Here is a 20,843-nt window from a genome sequence, read left to right as displayed (position 1 = left end):
GCAGCTGATATTGTCTCAGCAGTAACACTCCCCAAATTCTTGGCCATAATTACTGTCTCCTTTGGACGTCTAAAAGAAAGCTGAGCTTGGCCCTAAATACTGTTTATTCCAAGCTCAGGTTTCTTTTAGATGTCCAAAGGAGACAGTAATTAAGGCCAAGAATTCGGGGAGTGTTACTGCTGAGACAATATCAGCTGCAACCAGTGGCACAGTATCTAAGTTGTTCAAATTCATTCCAACACGAGGGTTGAACCAGTCTTTTAAGAAATGATGCTTCTAAGAATTAATGTGAATAAGAATACTATTTATTCCAAGCTCAACTTTCTTTTAGACGTCCAAAGGAGACAGTAATTAGGGCCAAGAATTCGGAGAGTGTTAGTGCTGAGACAATATCAGCTGCAACCAGTGGCACAGTATCTAAGTTGTTCAAATTCATTCCAACACGAGGGTTGAACCAGTCTTTCAAGAAATGATGCTTCTAAGAATTAATGTGAATAACAATACTATTTATTCCAAACTCAGCTTTCTTTTAGACGTCCAAAGGAGACAGTAATTAGGGCCAAGAATTCGGAGAGTGTTACTGCTGAGACAATATCAGCTGCAACCAGTGGCATAGTATCTAAGTTGTTCAAATTCATTCCAACACGAGGGTTGAACCAGTCTTTCAAGAAATGATGCTTCTAAGAATTAATGTGAAAGTTGTTGTCTTAATTATGTTACCACCTTTTGTTATGTTGGAGGAAGAAGACGTTATGTTGTTTAGAATGGTTTCGTTTAGTTTATGTTGAAGAAAATAGACCTTCTTTTGACTTGATTTGGTTTGTGTTGCTATTGAAGCCAAACATTTGTGTGGTTAACATGTTTAGGTTCTCAAGTTTATGTTACCATTTTGATAAATGAACAGACCAATGTCAATGTGTTTTTAAGGTTTGCGTTGAAGTAAATATAGATTCTTTTAACATCACGAATTATAGGTCAAATAGGTCCCCTAAGATACTATTATAAGACAAATAGGTCTCCCACATGAAAACGGCGCTGTTTGCATTCTCTGTCTAAGTGGGGACGAATTTGTCCTCTCCAAAATGACGTCGTTTTGCCCCTAGTTCCAATACGACGTCGTTTTGTCCAGCGTGGATGGGGACCAAAATGTCCTAAAGGTGACATGTCACAGTTAACTTGACACGTCACCACATTAACCGGATCAAACAGTTTTGGGGACGTATCTGGGGGATATATGAGAAACTCAGGGTCGAAATCTTAGTTAAATTTTGTGGGGGACAAAACTGTCGGATGGCAAATTTTTTGGGGATCTATTTGGGGTATTACTCTAAAAAAAAATAAAGAATATATATCTAAATAAGTCTCTAAAAAATTGTCATAAGTTTTTGTTTTAAAAAATTTTTTAATACGTTGAAATTTACAAAAATAAAATATATAAGTTATTTCGTCATATTTTTAAAGATTTATTTATCCAAATAAAAATAATAAATTTAATTAAAATAAGAAATATTCTCTACCTCCAAACAATTTTGGCATCCAAACTCATCCAAGTAATTTTAGGTAACGCGCCTTTTCGTTTTTCTTCTTTTCTCACGCTTCTTCTCCTTTCCTTCTTCTCTTCTCCCCGCATTTCTTCTTCTTCTTCTCACGCGCGGAACGTCTTTTTCTTCGCCTTCTTCCTCTTTCTCATTCTCCTCATTCTTTTTCGCGTTTCTTCTTCACGTGTTTCCTCCTTATCGTCATTCTTTTGTTGTTGTTGCTACTGTATTTTTTTTTATCTTTTTCTCCTTCTCTCCCTGGTGAAAAAGCAGTAGAAGGTGAGGAAGAAGAGTTTTGAATTGTGTTCTGCATAATGAACCGAACACGTGTGAAACAATTATATAATACTGAATGAACGAAACCTAATCAATTATATAAAATCAAATTCGAACAGCTTTTTGCATAGTGAACCGAACACGTACTCGTGGTGAAACAATTGTATAATACTGACTGAACGAAACACAATCCATTATATAAAATCAAATTCGAACAGCTTTTTGCATAGTGAACCGAACACGTACTCATGGTGAAATAATTGTTTAGTACTGAGTGAACGAAACATAATCCAGTATATAAAATCAAATTCAAGCAGGTTTTTGCATAATGAACCAAACACGTACTTGTGGGGTGAAATAATTGTATAGTACTGACTGAATGAAACATAATCCATTATATAAGATTAAATTCAAAACACCTCTGTCTACAATTTAAATATTATTAATTCAATTCAATTTAGATTCGGAACACCTACGTCCATTCAATTCAATTGAAAAAATAATGTAAATAATGTTTGTGTTGTTGGTGATGACAATAACGAAAGAGGAGAAGAAGAAGAGAAGATGGAGGAGGAGAAGCAGAACCAGAAGCAAAATCTGCATGCGCGAAGAAAAAGGAGGAGGAGGAGATATACGTGAATTTGAAAGAAGAAGAAGATGGCGTATGCATGTATTTGAAAGAAGAAGAAGAAGCGCTTGGAAAGAGAAGAAGAAAAAGCACGTGTAATGACGCTAAGCGGTTTTTGTTGGTGTTGGACCTAGTTAGATGAAACTTGAATAAAAAATATTTGGATGTGTAGCATAACCTTTAAAATAAATACGTATATATCTTATATTTATAAAATATAAAGACCTCAATCTAATAAATTTTTTTAGAAAAAAAAGGCGATTAATATCTACATACAAGTGTTTTGCACTTACAAGCTTTACAAGCTTAAAGAGAACGAAACCCCTAAACGCGCTGCTTATGTTACGTGCCTCTTTAACAGACTTTTAAATTAATCCAAATCAATTAATGCGTGAAATATAACTTCCATTTTTCAAAAGATTTCGTTTTCTTTTTCAAGTTTCTTGCCAAATTTGTTCAATCTCCTTCGTGTGTTCTCTCTTTGTCGTCGATCTCCTTCTGTTTTTTTCGATTTTCATGGTTTTTGAAATCAAATTTTGAAATTGTTTTGAAGATAATGGAATTTCAGAAGTACACTCAAACGATTACAGAAATACACTAAAAAATTACATAAATATACCCAAACGGTTACAGAAATAAACCAAACGATCATAGAAATACACCTAAAGAATTACAAAAATACACCTAAAGGATTTAAGAAATATACCCAATATCAGGGGGAGACAGTATATTTCTTCTTGAAATCTTTTAATATTTTGTTGGTTAAGGATGAGACACATGGCAGAGACAATATAGAAAAAAAAACCTAGAAGAACAGTAAAACAGTACCTTGAATAATGTTTTTTCGTTTTTTCTCGTGATTTTTTATGGAGATTTGTATATTTTCTTCTTGATTTCTTCTACTCTTCGTAGAATTGTAATTTGTTTCGAATGTCGCTTGAATCTTGACGGTTTGCGTTTTGATTGAGGAAGAAGAGGAAGTGTGCGGCATAATGAACGGGTTGTAAGCGCATGCGTTGGACACTCAATTTAAAAAAGTGGTGCGCATATTTTTTCTTAAATTTGGGTTAATTTATATAACTTATAAGTTAAAAAGACCTAAAAAAACGTTGAATGCAAATTTTTTCGGGACTTATTTAATAATATATAATCAAAAATAAAAAATTGAGTGTGACACACACAAGACAAGACAGTGAATACCAAGTGGCAGCGACAGCTAGCACCCCCATCCACATCCTCTTTATCATCTTCATCCTCACTCACACGAATCACTGAAAGGAAAAAACTCTCATTGCCAAAACGACGTCGTTTATCGGTTTCTTCCTTCATCTCTTCGATTCCCGTTACGCTAACAGACCTGGACTCGCAGCATTTGAACTCTCCCTCCTCCGCCGCCGTTTCCTGCAACGGCAAGATCCGCCACCGGTCGCCATCCTCCACCGAGCTCCTCGACGGCCATACTGCCACCTCGCCGTCGTCCTCCTCCGTGGAGCTGCCAGAACTCGGATTCGGAAGAATGCTGAAGCGGTTGCCGCACGAGTCGTCCTCCGACAAGATTTACCAGCTCCGCGGAGCGCTAATGATGGTGGCCGTTCCTTTGGTGCTCGTCACGATTGTGCTTTACGTGTTGCCTTCCATTTCCTCCAACGAGTCCATCGAAGATTACACCCTCACGCACCGGAAGATTTCGCCCGATAACAGAGCCTCTAGCTCCTACGCCGTCGTTTTCGATGCTGGCAGCTCCGGCAGCCGCGTTCACGTTTTCCACTTCGACCGCAATCTCAACCTTGTTCACATTGGCAAAGATCTCGAGCTATTCGTTCAGGTTGGTGATATTCTGCCGATTTGCATTTTGCTTCACTAGTTCATAGTAAGATTTGGTTGTATAAGCAATAAGATATTAAACTTACAATTTGTGTTGTACTCATTATTTTTACTTTTTTAGAATAGAGTTATACACTTCCACACATTCGTTTCACTTGTTAAGACTCTGTTCTATGAGGCAGAGAAGGTGATGAAAGTGGAGAGTTGATGGATTCTGAATTGAGTGATGAATCTCAAATGATTCAATGTGGACAAAACTGTATATATACAAGCCTGGAAGGTCTCAACTCATGATAGTTAAGTTAACTCTACGTCTAACAACTAATTAACTATGGTTCTAACTATTTATCAATGGCAAACTAAGTGATTAACTAGCAAATCTGTTAAGTTTTCAAATTAGGCAGCTGTACAAACTGCCAGCTAAGCTGCAGCATCAACTAACTAGAAACTTGGTGTGCGGGCATCCTGTAGTCTCAACTAACATCACTCTGAGGTTAATGGCTTTTAGTTGGTCTGAGCAGTGAGTGAATCTTATACTGAAGATTGAGAAGCTTTCTTGATCAAAGATATTTATTTATTTATTTTATTGATAAAACGAGAGACATTATTATCAATGAAGGGGGTTATTATATTTGTCATGGAAGCTTTGGGGTGATAGAGAAAACTGCTATGAAGCAATCAAAGCTCTTTGTTTATTGGAGCTTGATGAGATTGTAAGAAATTTAAGTAAGACGAAATTGCCACAAAGAAATCAATCAACTGATTCGATGCTATAGAGATAGCAGTTAAACTCAGATTTCCCTAATCAGGGTTTTCTCAGGTTTATGCTTACTTTGAAGCCTCGTGCTCCTTTGTCAAAGTTAAAGTCACATGTGCTGCTCCTTTTCAGCTTTCATCTCAGAAAATGCAACCAAACATGCACTATCAAACAGATAAAATCCAATGAAGGATAAATCTATGACGGACAAGAAGTTACATCACTGCAGTGGCTAACATGGATAGCAGGTGGCCTACAAGTAGACTATAATTTGCATCTCAAGTGATTTTGGATTCAAAATTAGATCCACACACAATATATATTAGTAGGAATTTCTCATACCAAAAGAATTAAAAATTTAAATTATGTGTTATAATATTTCTCTTAAGTTTTTTAATTCAATCCACTTGCTCATTTTCTTTTCTAATGCCTATTATGGTTCTTTTTATGCCTTTCTGATGTCATTATTTTCTGATGCTGCAGATTAAACCAGGTTTGAGTGCGTATGCACAGAATCCACAACAGGCAGCGGAGTCTCTGATTACACTTCTGGACAAAGCTGAAAGTGTTGTTCCTCTGGAGTTTCGCCCCAAAACACCTGTTAGAGTAGGGGTATGTATGTACATATGACATGTGTATGATCTTTCTTCTCTCTTTCTTTCCTTTTACATGTTAACTGTCACATGGAGATTGAATATGTATCCTAATATAGGCAACTGCAGGATTGAGAGCTTTGGAAGGGGATGCTTCTGACAGGATCTTGGAAGCGGTAGATATTTCTTTCATCTGCTTGGATCCCCCTCCTCCACCCCTCTTGTGTTGACTGTTGTCTCTAAATTTTGGTAATTTAAGGTCAGGGAATTGCTTAAGCAAAGGAGCACTTTGAAATCTGGGCCTAATGCTGTTACTGTGCTGGATGGAACCCAAGAAGGTGCTTTCCAATGGGTATGGTTTGCTGACTTAATTACTAGTGATTAGTTTTAACTTTTCAATGCACGTAGGCATGGGAAAATTGACCATCTTTTGGTGACATTGATTGGATGGTTAAAAGCCTGTTCCAGTATTTGGTATACAGTGAGTCTAGGTTTGTGATAATGTACAAACTGCAAATAGTGCTGTGAGTGTATAAATAACTGTAAAGTTAGAGTTGTGGAGACAGGCTTTAGAGGAACTTGTTTTTTAATTTCAAGTAACATGGACTAATGAGTGTAATTTGACAATAGGCATACCAAATCTAGCTAGAGGTGAAAATTGGGACCATATCATTACATCACAAATCACATAGTTTAATTATCTCAAGTTTGTCATACTTAATGACGGAAATATGGGGAGCTTGGAACTATAGCTTTGGGTAGCATGAATGAATGGAGTGTTTTTAATTGTATTTGTGGTAGAAAAGCTGTACCTAATTAAAGGGAAGTTTTAACTGCTCCTTGCAGATACAAATACCTATAATGTTTCATACAACTGATTGCTAAACAATAAAATTTAATGGAAGAATAAGTTGAAAATTAGATATTTGAATGTTGGTTGCATTGATGAGTGACACACTAGACAAAATAGGATTAAAAATGAGTTCATTAGGAGAAGTTGTAAGTAGCATATATAATCTGTGAAAAAAGATGGTAGGGTCTCAAATGAGAAGATATGTAGAAGCCCAGTTGTTTGTTGGGATAGGATTAATTATTTGGCAATCATTTGGTACTTATAAGAGGGGATCATTTTTGTTTGGCTAACTCTTTTTTTTTTTTTTCAATTTATTTGGATGAGTGGATGACTTATAGACTTTTATGCATTATTTTCTCTTCTAATATAATTTCTTTATCTATCCAAAAAGCAAATGGTAAACCACTGCTATTATTGAATTAATATTACTTGACATGCAGCTATGTACACCTCTTGCAGATAAAAAAAGGGAAACTGAGGTCTTTGTACTCTCCTTGAAAGAACAAATGCAGTATTTTGTTTTTCTTATCTTGCCTTTTAATTTGCTTAGGTGACTATTAACTATTTGCTGGGAAACTTGGGAAAAGATTATTCAAAGACTATTGGGGTTGTTGATCTTGGAGGTGGATCTGTTCAAATGGCATATGCCATCTCAGAGGCAGATTCTGCCAAGGCTCCAAAAGTACCTGGTGGAGAGGATCCATATGTCAAGGAGATGTTTTTAAGGGGAAGAAAATATTACCTCTATGTTCACAGGTTCTGAGAGTGTCCTTATTTTTAGTGTTAATCCTGATTTTCTGATATGAGTATTCTGAAATAGCTTTTCGTCATCCATGACTAAATGATATTAACATCTTACTTTCAGTTACTTGCACTATGGTTTGCTAGCAGCTCGCGCAGAAATTTTAAAGGTTTCTGATGATTCTGGCAACTCGTGTGTTTTAGCTGGCTTTGATGGTAAGCTTTTGACATGCCAGGTTGTATGTTAATCAACAGGGAAAGAGAACTCCGAATTTCTTGTGCATTTTTCAGCATATGTTATCCAATGACAATTAGAACGTTTTGGTTTGACTTAGGGTATTACAATTATGGAGGAAAGTCATTCAATTCCTCATCGTCCCCATCTGGCTCAAGATTGAATGAATGCAAAACCATGGCTCTTAAAGCTCTCAAAGTTAATGAGTCAAAATGTACACATATGAAGTGCACATTCGGAGGGATTTGGAATGGTGGCGGCGGGGATGGACAGAAAAACCTTTTTGTTGCCTCATTTTTCTTTGACCGTGCTGCCGAGGTATTTTATTATTCATATTCATGGAATCATATAATTTAACAATCTTGCCATGCTAATCACTTTATCACTCATAGGCGGGTTTTGCCGATCCAAACTTGCCCATTGTCAAAGTTCGTCCTGTGGACTTCGAGGTCGCAGCTAAGCGAGCTTGTCAAACAAAACTTGAGGAAGCAAAATCAGCTTATCAACGTGTGGAGGAGGGGAACCTACCATATTTATGCATGGATCTTGTATACCAGTATACATTACTTGTAGCTGGATTTGGTAGGTTTTGCTCCAATGATGGATTATGCAAAATTTTAGTAACCTTATCTTCTTGTTTCCCTGATTTCTTCGGTTTATCTGTAGGTCTCGATCCACGGCAACAGATTACATTGGTGAAAAAGGTTCAGTACCGTGATGCTCTTGTTGAAGCAGCATGGCCCCTCGGTAGTGCCATAGAAGCTGTGTCATCTTCGTAATGAGGCCAGTATGAAAACCAAGTACTATTAGAATTATTCGTTCAAAATACAGCTCCAACGGAGTACTATCACAAGTCTTTCAGAGATGAAATTGAAATTAGAAACGGGTCTTTGTTTTAATAATAATGATAGAAGATAGACTCGTCAATTTTCATTTGTAATTATTTTGGAAAAATATCGGTTCGCATATTCGATTCATTTTGTTCATTCATATTTGTAACAGGTAGAGACAAACTTACATAATGGTGATATTCATATTATTCCAATTTTGATTGATTCATGGAAGCAATTAATCATTGCCTTCGTTCCTGTCATTTCAGTTTTAATTGCAATAAAATGTTACTGCTGAATGTGCTGTGATAGTGTTTGATTAATTATGTTATGGTGTAACAAGATAAATTTAGTTTAACAAGATAAATTATAGGTGTCAGTTTACACCTATAATTGCTACTACTAAATTACTATTCACAATTAAATTTGATGTGTTTGCTATGACACTTGATGCACTATGTGTCTTTCTCATGGCTAAGAAGTGATAGTTTAACTGTGTAAGCCAATGAGTTATAGTTCAAATGACATAATTTTTTCTTTTCACTAGAGGTTTGAGATTTGAGTCTCACTTCTAACTTAAAAAAAGCGAGTGATAGTTTAAGCTTATAAGAGGAGACAATTATAATAGACTTAAAAAAAGCGAGTGATAGTTTAAGCTTATAAGAGGAGACAATTATAATAGATGATGAATAAGAAAAAACAAAAAAAATTGTAAAGATGAAAATTGTTAGATAAATTTGTATAAAAATATTTAAGTTTAATTTTATTCTGTAAAATTTAAAATTATTTATTTTAGTCTCCTCATTAATTTACTTCCTAAAATACCAATATGACAAACTAAAATTAAATAACATAAAAAGTTTTGAAACATCAACATCTTATTTACACGCAAGAGAGGAGGAAGCAGCGAATATTCGTTAACATAATAACCGCGGTGGATAACTTGACAGTTTTCTGATCGGACGGTTGAGGTTATTTTAGGTGGCGCCAATGATTGAGTGATAGGAGCATAGGGCATAGTCTTAGATTCTCCCTTGTAGTAATTAGCTACCAAGCAAGCAAGCATTCACTCTCTACGTCACAAAACGTCACCCTTTTTTTCTCTTTTCTGAGTTCTACTTCTTCTATCTATGGCAAACACCAACCCTTTTCCGTTTTGCTTTGCTGTTCAGTTTCGTTTCCTTTCGTTGAGCAAAAGTCAAACTTTCATTTTTATTAAGATCAAGTTAAATAAGAGCTTCATAATAATAAGCCATGTCATGTCAGGTCTAGAACCTACAACCCTAGAATGGGGTCCACACGTTTTCCTTATTTGGTTTATCTCTATTTTTAGTTACTTTATATTATCTCATATGAATTATTTTAAGAGTTACTATTAGTGGTAAAGTAATAAACATGTTGAATAAAATAAAGAATGCTTCAGCGGAATCTGTTCCGTATCATTAGATATGATTATTGTCTCACAAGTTAATAATTAATGTTAATATCATCCACCCATTAGAGACCGCGTAGCTAATTTAAATCTTAGGGGTTTGGATTTCATTTCAGGATGGTGTATGTCATGAAAATACAATTATTATAATATATGAGAATATAATATTAGAATTGAAGAAGAATAAAAACGAAGTTATGCGTATCTAATTTATGACTTATGAGCTTTGGACATTTTATGATTTTGATTTGAGTGAGATTATGTGATTTGCATGGTTGAGGGAGTGAAAAATTAAATATTTTGGTTGAAATATAGAGAAATAGTGTGAGTGAATTTTTTTAATAAAAATGATCAAATTTATTACAGTAGAATAATCATATAGAATAATTAATAAAATAAAAAAGTATTATAATTTCGAATTCTTTTCAAAAGGAGGCAATAATAATGCTTTTTAATCAGCTGTATTATTGTTTGGAGAATCCTATTCCAAAATTTGCACTATAAAAAAAGGTTTTAGTAGTATATTTAGAAGAAAATTACTCTACTTAATAATAATTACGTACATACCTCCCTAATAATTTGGAAGCAGCAACTAACATTTCATATTAAATATTTTAACTATTGTTATATAAACCTAAGTATGTTTTAAATTTGTTTATACACTAAATATTTTATTTTCTTATTAGTCTTTTATATCTTTGTTTTTTTTTTCAAACGTCAATTATGTATATATACATACTCAGAATATTTTCAACGTGGTTGGGCGGCAAATATGAACTTATTGTATAAAATAGCCGAACCATATTAGAAATTGTAGTTACCTAGCTAAAAAAAACAACCACCATCACCCACCTAAAGCTGCGCAAGAATATAGACAAATCATATATATATATATTCAACTAAAGCAGCAGCTACTACAAAAATTACTGCTATATTTTTAAAAGAGCAAATAATATAGAATTAATTAATTAGGACAAGAATCACACTTTTTCACAACTTTAACTATTACGCTTTTTAGATAATATATAGTTATTTATTTATATATTTTTACTTAATAATTTAAACTTGTTAAAAAGGCAACAGAAGTTTTACATAAGAAGGCGTATATTAAATAATATAATTTATTTAGAGTTTGTTTGGACGTGATTTTTAAAAAAATATTTTTTTAATAATTTTTTAAAAAAGATTTTATATAAAAATAAAAATAATTTTATGTGTAATTTAGATATTTTATATAAAAAATTTTTATTTATCAATTATGTTTAAGTAAAATAAGATAAAAATATTTTTTTGTTCATTGATTAATATTTTTTAATTTTTTTTTAAAAAAAATGTAAATTGTAATTTTTTAAAAAAGATATTTTTTATTTTTCTAATACTTTTATTTTTATTATTAGAAATTTGTCAAATATATTAAAAAATAAAAAAGATATTTTTTTTTATCGATCTAACAGGTCCAAACAAAGACTTAGATGCTTTCACTCAAATTATTTGTCCTCATGTATATGTTAGTGTTTTCTTCTTCCGAATTAACCCTCAAGCAGTAAAACTTCTTGAGAGGTGTTGGAGTACGCGATGGAGAATCGGCCATGGAAACAAGGCTATGAAAAAAAAATATTTAATTCAACTGAATCCAAGAAAAAAGTGGTGGGGACTTGGAAGCAAGGGTCCACACTCCACAAGGATACACCACCGTTTCATTATCGCCATTTTCTTTGATCACATTCGTTTTCAAACGGGTAGAGAATTAGAGATATAGATATAGCCAACAAACAACATAGGTGGAACCGTGGAACATATACCAATACGAATCACGAGCTTTTTTTTAAGAGAAATATGGTCCAGACTTCTATGATTCTATCCTAACACTTTTAGTATACTAATAATTAACAAAAATAATGTTGAATGCACTATTTTATGTATATTTTTTAAACAACAATATTATATAGTCATCAAATATTATTATTTTTTATCAGCACTCAACTAGTAATAATTTATATTAATATTTACAAAAATTTTGTACATACAAATTGTATTTATATTTACCAGAATTTTACACACATAAATTAATACGGTAGAAACTCATGTGCAGTTAATTTCATGTGAAGTTGATAGTTGAGAATCGTTAAATGATTTAACAGATTTGACCAAATTATCATCTAACGCTCTCAGTTATCAAATTTCTTGTAATTAATAGAATAATATGAAAATAAAAAAGGTGGAAACTCAGGTGCAGTTGACTTTACGTGAAGTTGATAGGTGAGAGTCGTTAGATAGTTTGACTGATTTGACTAAATTTTCATCTTACAGCTCTAAATTATCAACTTCACGTAAAGTTAACTGCACATGAGTTTCTATCACTAAAAAAATGCATTGTTTGTAAGCTTGCATAGGAAGTGGCTTGCAAAGCACGGATCCGTGAAGCGTAACGTGTGAGAGGTGCGTGTAGTGTATCTCTTCTCTTCTCTATCTTGTCTTGTGTATTTAAGCACACCTTCTTCCCTTCATTTTACTTTCTTAATCTTTCATCACTTCATAATTAATTAATTGCTCATCGCTATAATGGATGCGGAAGATCATAATCATGCTTTGGATTTGCCTCCCGGTTTCAGGTTCCACCCTACAGATGAGGAGATCATCTCTTATTATCTCACTCACAAGGTTTTGAACACAAGTTTCACCGCAACTGCCATTGGAGAAGTTGATCTCAATAAGTGTGAGCCTTGGGACTTGCCTCGTAAGTCACCATTTCTTGCTTCTTTCTCTTTATTTCGTGAAAACAAACTCTCGTGCAGTTGACATATTTGATTAAATTGTTTTGTTATTGTGAATGTTTAGAGAAAGCAAAGATGGGGGAGAAAGATTGGTACTTCTTCTGGCAAAGAGATAAAAAGTACCCAACTGGGATCAGAACGAATCGAGCCACGGAATCCGGCTACTGGAAGGCCACCGGAAAAGACAAAGAGATTTACAAAGGGAGAAACCTTGTTGGTATGAAGAAAACCCTTGTGTTCTATAGAGGTAGAGCCCCTCATGGACACAAAACCAATTGGGTTATGCATGAATTCAGATTGGAAGGCCTTTTTGCTGCTTACAACCTCCCTAAACCTGCTAAGGTACTCATCAATTTCTTTCGTAAAAATTCACCAACAATTGTGTTCAATTGTTAAATGATTTAATACGTTGACTAAATTGTTATTTAACGATTTTTAAATATTAATTTTATAAAAAAATAACAAGTGTACGTGAATGTTCACCTAATTATATATATATAGTCTCAAAAATAATAACTTAAAACTGTTAAATAATTTAATATATTTAACTAAACTGTTTAAAGATTATTTGTTACTTTGATTTTGGTGGAAACTCAGGTGCAGTTGACTTTCACGTAAAGTTGATATCTGAGAGCTGTTAGATGATTTGACTGATTTGATTAAATTTTTATCTAACAGACTCTCAGATATCAACTTTACGTGAAAGTCGACTGCATTTGAGTTTTCACCTTTGATTTTTGTATATGGTATTTTTCAAGGATTGCTTTTCTCTTTTGCAGGAGGAATGGGTTGTGTCGAGGGTTTTCCATAAGAACACAACAGAAAAATTGAACCCAACTATTCCATCTGGCCTCTTTAGGATAATGAAGAACGTGAACTCAATTGAGGATGATGATCTTGTAGATTTTTCTTCTCTCCCACCTCTCATGGATCCTTCTAATAATTATGATGATGAACACACCACCACCACCAACAACATGTTTGCATCATCATCAGATTATAATATTACTATTCAGCAAAACAAGAAGGATATGATGGGAGTAAGGAATAATAATATTAGAGCATTATTAATGTACGACGGTCCATCATCATCAACATCAGAAGTAGTTGCTCCTCCTCTCTCTGACTTGGAATTATGCCTCTGGGATTTATAACATCTTACCAAGATTATTATGACAAGACACAAACATATTTGATCATATTTATAAGGTGAAAATTCACGTATAGTTTATTTTTATGTAAAGTTGGTAGTAAAAAATCGTCAGATGATGATTTAGTCAAATTTATTAAATTATTTGACGATTTTTAAATATCAACTTCACATAAAAACAACTGTATGCGAATTTTTACTTGTTTATAATTTAATTTAGGATTGACTGTGTTACATACCATATTTTCCTTCTTCCATAACAGCATGATATATATTATAGTTCATGGATGGATATATCTATATAGATAATCTTCCATAGATTTTATTTGTCAGAAGAGTTTTAGGATTTTCTCATAGAAGACAGCTAGTGTGGCTCTTGTATGTATGTACATTATTCTTTTGATATGTAAGTGTGTTTTTGTTTTATTCTTTTCTTTTGTTTAATAATTATTTTTGCTCATCATATCATCGCTACTGTATGTATGATTCCAACTTTTGCGTGTTGTAAATCTTCTTGTATATGGAGCACTTATTGTCATTTATTTAGGGTGTGTTTGCTTTATGAGAATATATATAACACAAAAATAAACACATATTAGAGATATAGATATGTATATAAAGAATGTACAATTTTTTATTTTATTTTATTTTATGATGAACAAGATAGAACAAATTAAACAAACAAAAGTAGCAAGGTTGTGAAAATCAAATCATCTTAAAATCGATAAAGTTAAATGTTAAAAGATTTAAAATTTTAAAAGAAATTTATTTGAAATTATATTGAATATAATAAAATAGTATATTTTTATATAAAATATATATTTTTCAAAAAAATTAAGTTTTAAAATATAACTTTTATCGATTTCTAAACAAAAAAAAAAGAACTGCTCAACTGATTCACCACTCTTTTATTGATTTTTTTACAATTAATTTTTGGTATAACTTGGTTAGATAAGCCAATTTAATCTGATTTTCATAATCATATAAACGGTAATATTAGAGAAAAAAATATCTAAAGTTATTTTATATAATATAATATTTATAATTTTATACACATAATAATATCTATAATTATATATTTATTATATCTAAAATTATAGAATTATTTTAATAATTATTATTAAATATTAAATAAAATAATTTTAGACAATTTAAATTAATTTTTTATTATCTTTTAATAATAATTATTGTAATATATAAAAGAAAAGTATTAGAGAATCAACAAATTTTATAATTTGTAGTTATTAATTAACTATTATTAATATTTTTAATGGTATAAGATTATATCTAATGACATAGAATTGCTTTTTTTTTTTGTTGGTTAAGTACTAACGGCCAAATTTAAATAAAACTGTTGGCTCCATAAATTTTCTCTGTATTTATTCACCTTTATATCTTGATTTAACTCTAAAAAAAAGGTATAGTGGTATATATATATATATATATATATATATAATTGTATGTTTCTATGTACTTTTGTATGTATATCAAAAACTAAATAGTAGACATGTATCATCTTTTGAAGATGGACATGCATGCATGGATATAAAACAATAATTGTTGGCACTCCAAATGATTTTAACCTAAATTTAGGAGTCATACTTTGAATGGTGCTATTGTTCTTGCATTCAACAATTTTGATGGTGTGTGGAATATGCCTATGTGACATCCTACCAAGAGAAGGGAGAGCATTAATTCCAAAGAAATTGTGCATTTCTTATTTCAACTTTACAATTTAAAAGTTCTGGCCAGCTAGCTTAGTGCCTCACACCAAGGCATGGCTGCAGTTAATAGATCAAAGTTTCAAGTACACTACAAGATACTATGCTCTAATTTCATCATTAATTTATTTTGCTTGCACTTCTCTATTATTTCTTATATGTGCTTAGATGCTTAAAGGCCTACCAATTGCATAAATTTACGCTCTAATTAAGTTAATTATACACATTCAAATCATTTAGAACATTATTTTACCCTACGAAACAATAAACTAATTTAAATTACAATAATTTTTCACATACAAGCGTTTCCATACAAGTCTCTATAAATCATTTATATTTACGCACTTCGAGCTATTACTGCATCTTTCGTTATCGTCATCACCAACACCACCTTCGAGCTGTTACTGCACGTTCTTCTTCTTCTTTTTTTGCTGCACATTCATCTTTCTTCTTTTCTTTCGTTATCGTTGTCACCAACACCACCACTTCCTCCTCTTCTCTTTCTCCTTTTTTTTTATTGGAATTTCTTCTAGTTAATTTTTTCGTTAGTAGTTTATAATTCTATAGGTGAATAATGTTTCATCGTTGATGGTTTGAATTGAATATAATGTAAAAATTCTTCATTGAAAAAAATATTTTTCTGTATTTACAGTAAATTTGGGTATAACACAAAAATATTTGGGTGTATTTTAATTTTTTAGTATATTTTTATTCTGACCTGCATAATTCAAAACTCTTTTTCTTCCTCATATTCTATTGCTTCTTCTTTTTTTTAATCATCATCACTATCCTCTTCTACTTTTTTTTTCTTATTCATCTTTTTTTTTCGTTTTACCTTCTCAAGTTTCTTTTTGTTTTACTCTTTTAACAAGAATAAACACAAAAAAATCAAACAAAGAAGAAGAAAAAATACATAATGCTGCAAAATTACTTGGAAGAGGATGAACTTACATTCATTTAACTAAAAGAAAGAAAGAAATAAGGAAAAAAAGAAGAAAAAAATGCAGTATTAGAGAAAATATTTTTCTATTTTTGCAACAAATTTGGGTGTAACACGAAGATATTTGGGTGCAACACGAAGATATTTGGGTGTATTTTTAAGAATTTTGAGTGTATTTTTATTTTGGTAAATTCTGCATAATTCAAAACTATTCCTCTTCTTCCTCCCCATCTTCTTATTTCGTTTTCTTATAATTCTTCTTGGGAGAAAAAATCAAACAAAGAAAAAAAATATATAATGTTACAAAATCAATAGAAAGAGAAAGAGGGGAAAAAATGAAGCAATAACAACAATAATAAAAAAATAACGATAAAGATGAAACACGCAAAGAAAAAGGAGAAGAAACTTAAAGAAGAAGAAGAAGAAGAAGGAAGAGGAGGAGGCGGGGGAACGCAAAGCACGCTAATGAAAACTGTTGAATAGCGCGTGTGGTTTGGCCCAATTTATATGACTTGTAAACCCAAATAACTTGTATATGTAGCACTATTCTTTAAATTAATCTAGTTATTAAATTCATTAGTATGCTTAAATAAATACAAAAAATTTGATTTTGCATTATGCATGCAACAACAACAAACTTTTAAATAAAGTTTAAATCTATGACAGATTAATCCTTATTATTATGTTGAATTAGAAAAAATAATAAAAAAATTATAAAACAATTAAATATATCCTATTAGTGATTGCTTTTTGCATTATAATATATATTTAATGCTTATAATAATGTTTTATGTAAGCATCTAATTTCGTATTGTCATACTACATAAAAATAATTAGATTTCTTTATATCTATAACTTGAATAATGAGAAAAAAATTAAAATTTGATTAAATAATTTTATAAAATATTTTATACTATATAGTTTTTTATAATCTATATTTTATATTATACCTGTATACAGGGACGGATCCAGAAATGATATTATGGGGGGGCTAAAAACACATATAATATTAAAAATTATGTAAAAAAATTATATAATATAAGATGTATTACAAAAATATACCGACAGAGAATATATTTTAAAGTAAAAAAATATGTATATACTTTTTATTAACGAAGTGGTCGAATCTTCGTATTATAAAATTCACCAATAATAGAATTTGTGTCAAATTTTTAAGTAATTTTCTTTTCAATATAACTAAAAGACAATTGGCAAGAAATTCATCTTTTATTTTATTTCTAAGTTATTTTTCACAATATTCATAGTTGAAAAAGATCTCTTAATTGTAGCAGTTGATATAGAGAAAATTAATACCAAATGAATAAAAAAAGACGGCCACAAGAAGAAAAAGAATTCACTTTATGAGATTTGAAAATTTTTATTTAATTAAAAAATATTAGTAATAATATATTTTTCAGATTTCTTTAATATTGTTACTTACTTTGTAGATATTAAAAATTATTAATATTTAAATTAGACTGAACTTTTATTTATACTAGACAAAATAATAAATAATTTTTAAAAAAAATTAAATTATACATAATAACTTATTACTATTAAAAAAAGTTGGGGGGGCCGAGGCCGCCACTCGCCCCCCCTTATGTCCGTCCCTGCCTGTATATATGCAAAATTAAACTGTATACTATATAGTTACATGGCCTGAATAATAAAAAGTAATTAAACTGCTAAATACAAATTAAATATATAACATGCTGATAATATTTTTCCTAAATCCGTGCAGAAGATACCTTGGACCGGGGGGATTTGGATCCTCTAAAGTTTAAATTTTATCTTAGAAAGTAAAGTATGATTTTCTACCATTGAATAATTTCTCTTTCATATTTATTTTTGGCCCCACCTATAAAATCAATGGTGAGAGATCATACTTTACTCTCTAAAGTAAAATTCAAATTTTAGAAGATCCAAATCCGGACCGGGAAGAGAGGAGTGATGAACCTATGCAATATTAAAAGGTAAAGGGTAAGAATTTAGAGACTCGGTAATAATTACAAAGTTTTAACAAGTAAAATAAATAAAAATAATTAGAAACATGTTTATGTGACAAGAACAGCAACAATGGAGGGGTTTCTTGACTAACATCTGAATCTTATGCCCAAAGAAACATCACATGCCTACCAACACAGACACTACACACCTTCACCTTGCATTGAGCTGTTTTCTGCCTAAACGGTGTGCCGCTTTTCCTTCTTTTTGTATACCATTTTTCTCTCGATTTAATTTTGATGTATTGATAGTATAAAAATAATTTACAGATATATTAAATTACGTAATATTACACCAATAAAAATAATTATTTTTTATATTAATTATTAAAAATATAATTATTTATATTATTTTTTTTCATTAGATTAAGTTTTTAATATTAATAATTTCATAACATGATATCAGAACTATATATCAAAATAGCAAAATATAAATAAAAAATAAAGAAAGATCTATAAAAAAATTAAGTAAACCTAAAAGAAATTCTTGCTTAAAAAAAATATTAAAAATATAATTATTTATATTGTATTTTTTTATCAGCTTAAATTTTTTAAAAAAATAGTTTTATGACATTAATAACGTAAATAATTATTTAAAAAAATAATATAATTTATATTTTCAATGTAGCAAAACTAAACTTTATATATATTGTTTGATTTAATGTGCACATTTCTTTCCATTGAAAGCAAAGAGTTCATTGTGGTTTTATATATGCTTCAGGGAAACTTAACAGCCTTTTGTTATTATATATATGTGGTTGCAACTTCTCTGGCTTATTAATTATTCTTTTGTTTTAATAATGCATGCACTACCACCAATTTGATCTTGCTGTCTTTCTTTCCTTTTCATTCATGGCGAGAAAAAACTGCAAAAAAAACGGAAAGTTTGTGAAAATGAAATGAAGCTTGAACCAAAGGCTATATAAGTTTTGTATATATTGAGTAATGATACTTAAACTATAATATAATATTAAAATTTTAATTAAAGTATGGTTTTAGCAATTTTACATGTATATTAATTTGCATTATTAACTTTTAATTAATTATGTTGTATAAAATTAAATTTACGAACCTCGTAATATAAAATATTTTTTACAGTCGTACAATTATATCCGTTATTTTAAATTATTGTTCATACGATCAATAAAAATAGTAGTTATTTTTTATGGTGTAACGTTATGTATGTGATTAGATGCATGTGTAAAATTACTTTATATTACTGTGAATATATCAAAATTAAATTCTAAAATTAATTGTTAAAAGTTTGATAAGCATTTTATAAAAGAAAAGAATTTAGTATCATTATAGGTATATGCTTGTTTGTGAATCAGAAAAACCGGATTTGTTGCATGGAAACATGGTGGGAGAAGGGTGATGTGTGGTTCTCACCAACCAATGAGAAACCTCCATCACATAACCATGTGTCTTAGTGAAAACGATTCATATGTCATATGACATTTTTATTTTCTTTATTTTTAAAATAAAATATCATTTAATTTCATGTCCATTTCATTCATTCCATCAAATAGTCTTCATTTTATTTTATTTTCTCTTATCTTCTTATCTAATTATTTTAATGTTTTACCTATACTAGTTTTAATTAATAATTATATATAATTAGCAATAAACAAATTTTCGGACGTATTATTCTAGAATATCGTGTATACAAGAAAACAAAGAAGTAGGTGTCTTACCTAATTAATAACCTATATGCGTATAAGCGTAGCTTATCATTAATTAGGTATTGGGATAAGATTCTTTATAGAGAAATGTTTTTTTTTTATTTACTTATTTATTTTCCTTAATGAAAATAATATTATAGAGTATACTGTGCTATGAGACTTTGATTTTTTTTTTTTTTTTACATATTTGTATCGTCACTTGTTGGTATATCTCAAATGTATTAATTTTGTTTTATATTAAAAGAGAAATTTTTACACTTTCTCTAATATCTGTTTAATCTTTACTTAAAATACTAAAAAAAAAAAAAAATTAATGTATAATATTTATTTTGTTAAAAAAAGGATTAATAGGAGAGAACACTTAGAAATCTGACTATAAAGCTCTAATGACCTTCCTTGCTTCCATAAACCCCATGCCTATTACAAACATATATTAATCATGTTAATATTGATTCCAAAAAATTATTATTTAGGACTTGGATATCAGAAGCAAATTAAAGGAAATACAAGATAGCATTGTGATTTGGAAGGAAGCAAGCTCCACGTGATATGTGTACTATGATATTATGGTATCTTTGGTTGTTGAGTTTGAGCATTTTATGTAACATTGGAGGGTTGTGCCTAGAATCTAGATATTTTATTGCATGTACTTTGCTAAGATTCTGTCCAACGAGAGGAAGAGTCAAATTGCTAAATTGAGATTGAATTGTGTTGAATCCATGGATCTACTACTCTTTCAATGCCATCATCATGTTATTTTTAGAGTCGGATCCAACAGATAAAAAAGTCTACCAAAAAAAGTAGTTTTTACTATTTATTTGATTTTTTTTTAAAGAGGTCGAACCAATAAGAGATGTCCATTTTAT

General features: G+C 30.7%; 2 protein-coding genes across 3 annotated transcripts; both read left to right on the top strand.

Annotated features, from left to right (window-relative positions):
* Window positions 1-3,689: 3,689 nt before the first annotated feature.
* Window positions 3,690-8,529, top strand: LOC130954308 (apyrase 2-like). Its single transcript, XM_057881046.1, has 9 exons — window positions 3,690-4,267; window positions 5,507-5,635; window positions 5,736-5,792; window positions 5,876-5,968; window positions 7,020-7,225; window positions 7,335-7,426; window positions 7,546-7,763; window positions 7,838-8,027; window positions 8,112-8,529. Exons 1-9 carry the CDS (start codon window positions 3,959-3,961, stop codon window positions 8,222-8,224), a joined length of 1,407 nt encoding a protein of 468 aa, XP_057737029.1. The 5' UTR covers window positions 3,690-3,958; the 3' UTR covers window positions 8,225-8,529.
* A 3,678-nt stretch (window positions 8,530-12,207) lies between these two features.
* On the top strand, window positions 12,208-14,057 carry LOC130954650 (NAC domain-containing protein 87-like). 2 transcript variants are annotated; one of them, XM_057881407.1, is made up of 3 exons: window positions 12,208-12,444; window positions 12,546-12,823; window positions 13,261-14,057. In XM_057881407.1, the coding sequence occupies exons 1-3, from the start codon at window positions 12,270-12,272 to the stop codon at window positions 13,633-13,635; spliced, it is 828 nt and encodes a 275-aa protein (XP_057737390.1). In that variant the 5' UTR covers window positions 12,208-12,269; the 3' UTR covers window positions 13,636-14,057. The 2 variants fall into 2 exon arrangements, with proteins under 2 accessions (XP_057737390.1, XP_057737389.1); XM_057881406.1 differs by having other exon boundaries at window positions 13,240-14,057.
* Window positions 14,058-20,843: the final 6,786 nt, after the last annotated feature.

This window comes from Arachis stenosperma, chromosome 10 (genome assembly GCF_014773155.1).
Source record: "Arachis stenosperma cultivar V10309 chromosome 10, arast.V10309.gnm1.PFL2, whole genome shotgun sequence".
NCBI lineage: Eukaryota > Viridiplantae > Streptophyta > Magnoliopsida > Fabales > Fabaceae > Arachis > Arachis stenosperma.
This window is presented reverse-complemented; position numbering and strand designations above follow the sequence as displayed.

What these genes read in the sequence shown, in the direction of transcription:
- LOC130954650 (XM_057881406.1), top strand. Translation starts at nt 12,270, where the DNA reads ATGGATGCGGAAGATCATAATCATGCTTTGGATTTGCCTCCCGGTTTC. An exon ending in TGAGCCTTGGGACTTGCCTC is followed by an intron (nt 12,445 to 12,545) that starts GTAAGTCACCAT and finishes GTGAATGTTTAG; the next exon opens with AGAAAGCAAAGATGGGGGAG. An exon ending in ACCTCCCTAAACCTGCTAAG is followed by an intron (nt 12,824 to 13,239) that starts GTACTCATCAAT and finishes GTATTTTTCAAG; the next exon opens with GATTGCTTTTCTCTTTTGCA.
- LOC130954308 (XM_057881046.1), top strand. Translation starts at nt 3,959, where the DNA reads ATGCTGAAGCGGTTGCCGCACGAGTCGTCCTCCGACAAGATTTACCAG. An exon ending in AAACACCTGTTAGAGTAGGG is followed by an intron (nt 5,636 to 5,735) that starts GTATGTATGTAC and finishes ATCCTAATATAG; the next exon opens with GCAACTGCAGGATTGAGAGC. An exon ending in ATTACTTGTAGCTGGATTTG is followed by an intron (nt 8,028 to 8,111) that starts GTAGGTTTTGCT and finishes GTTTATCTGTAG; the next exon opens with GTCTCGATCCACGGCAACAG.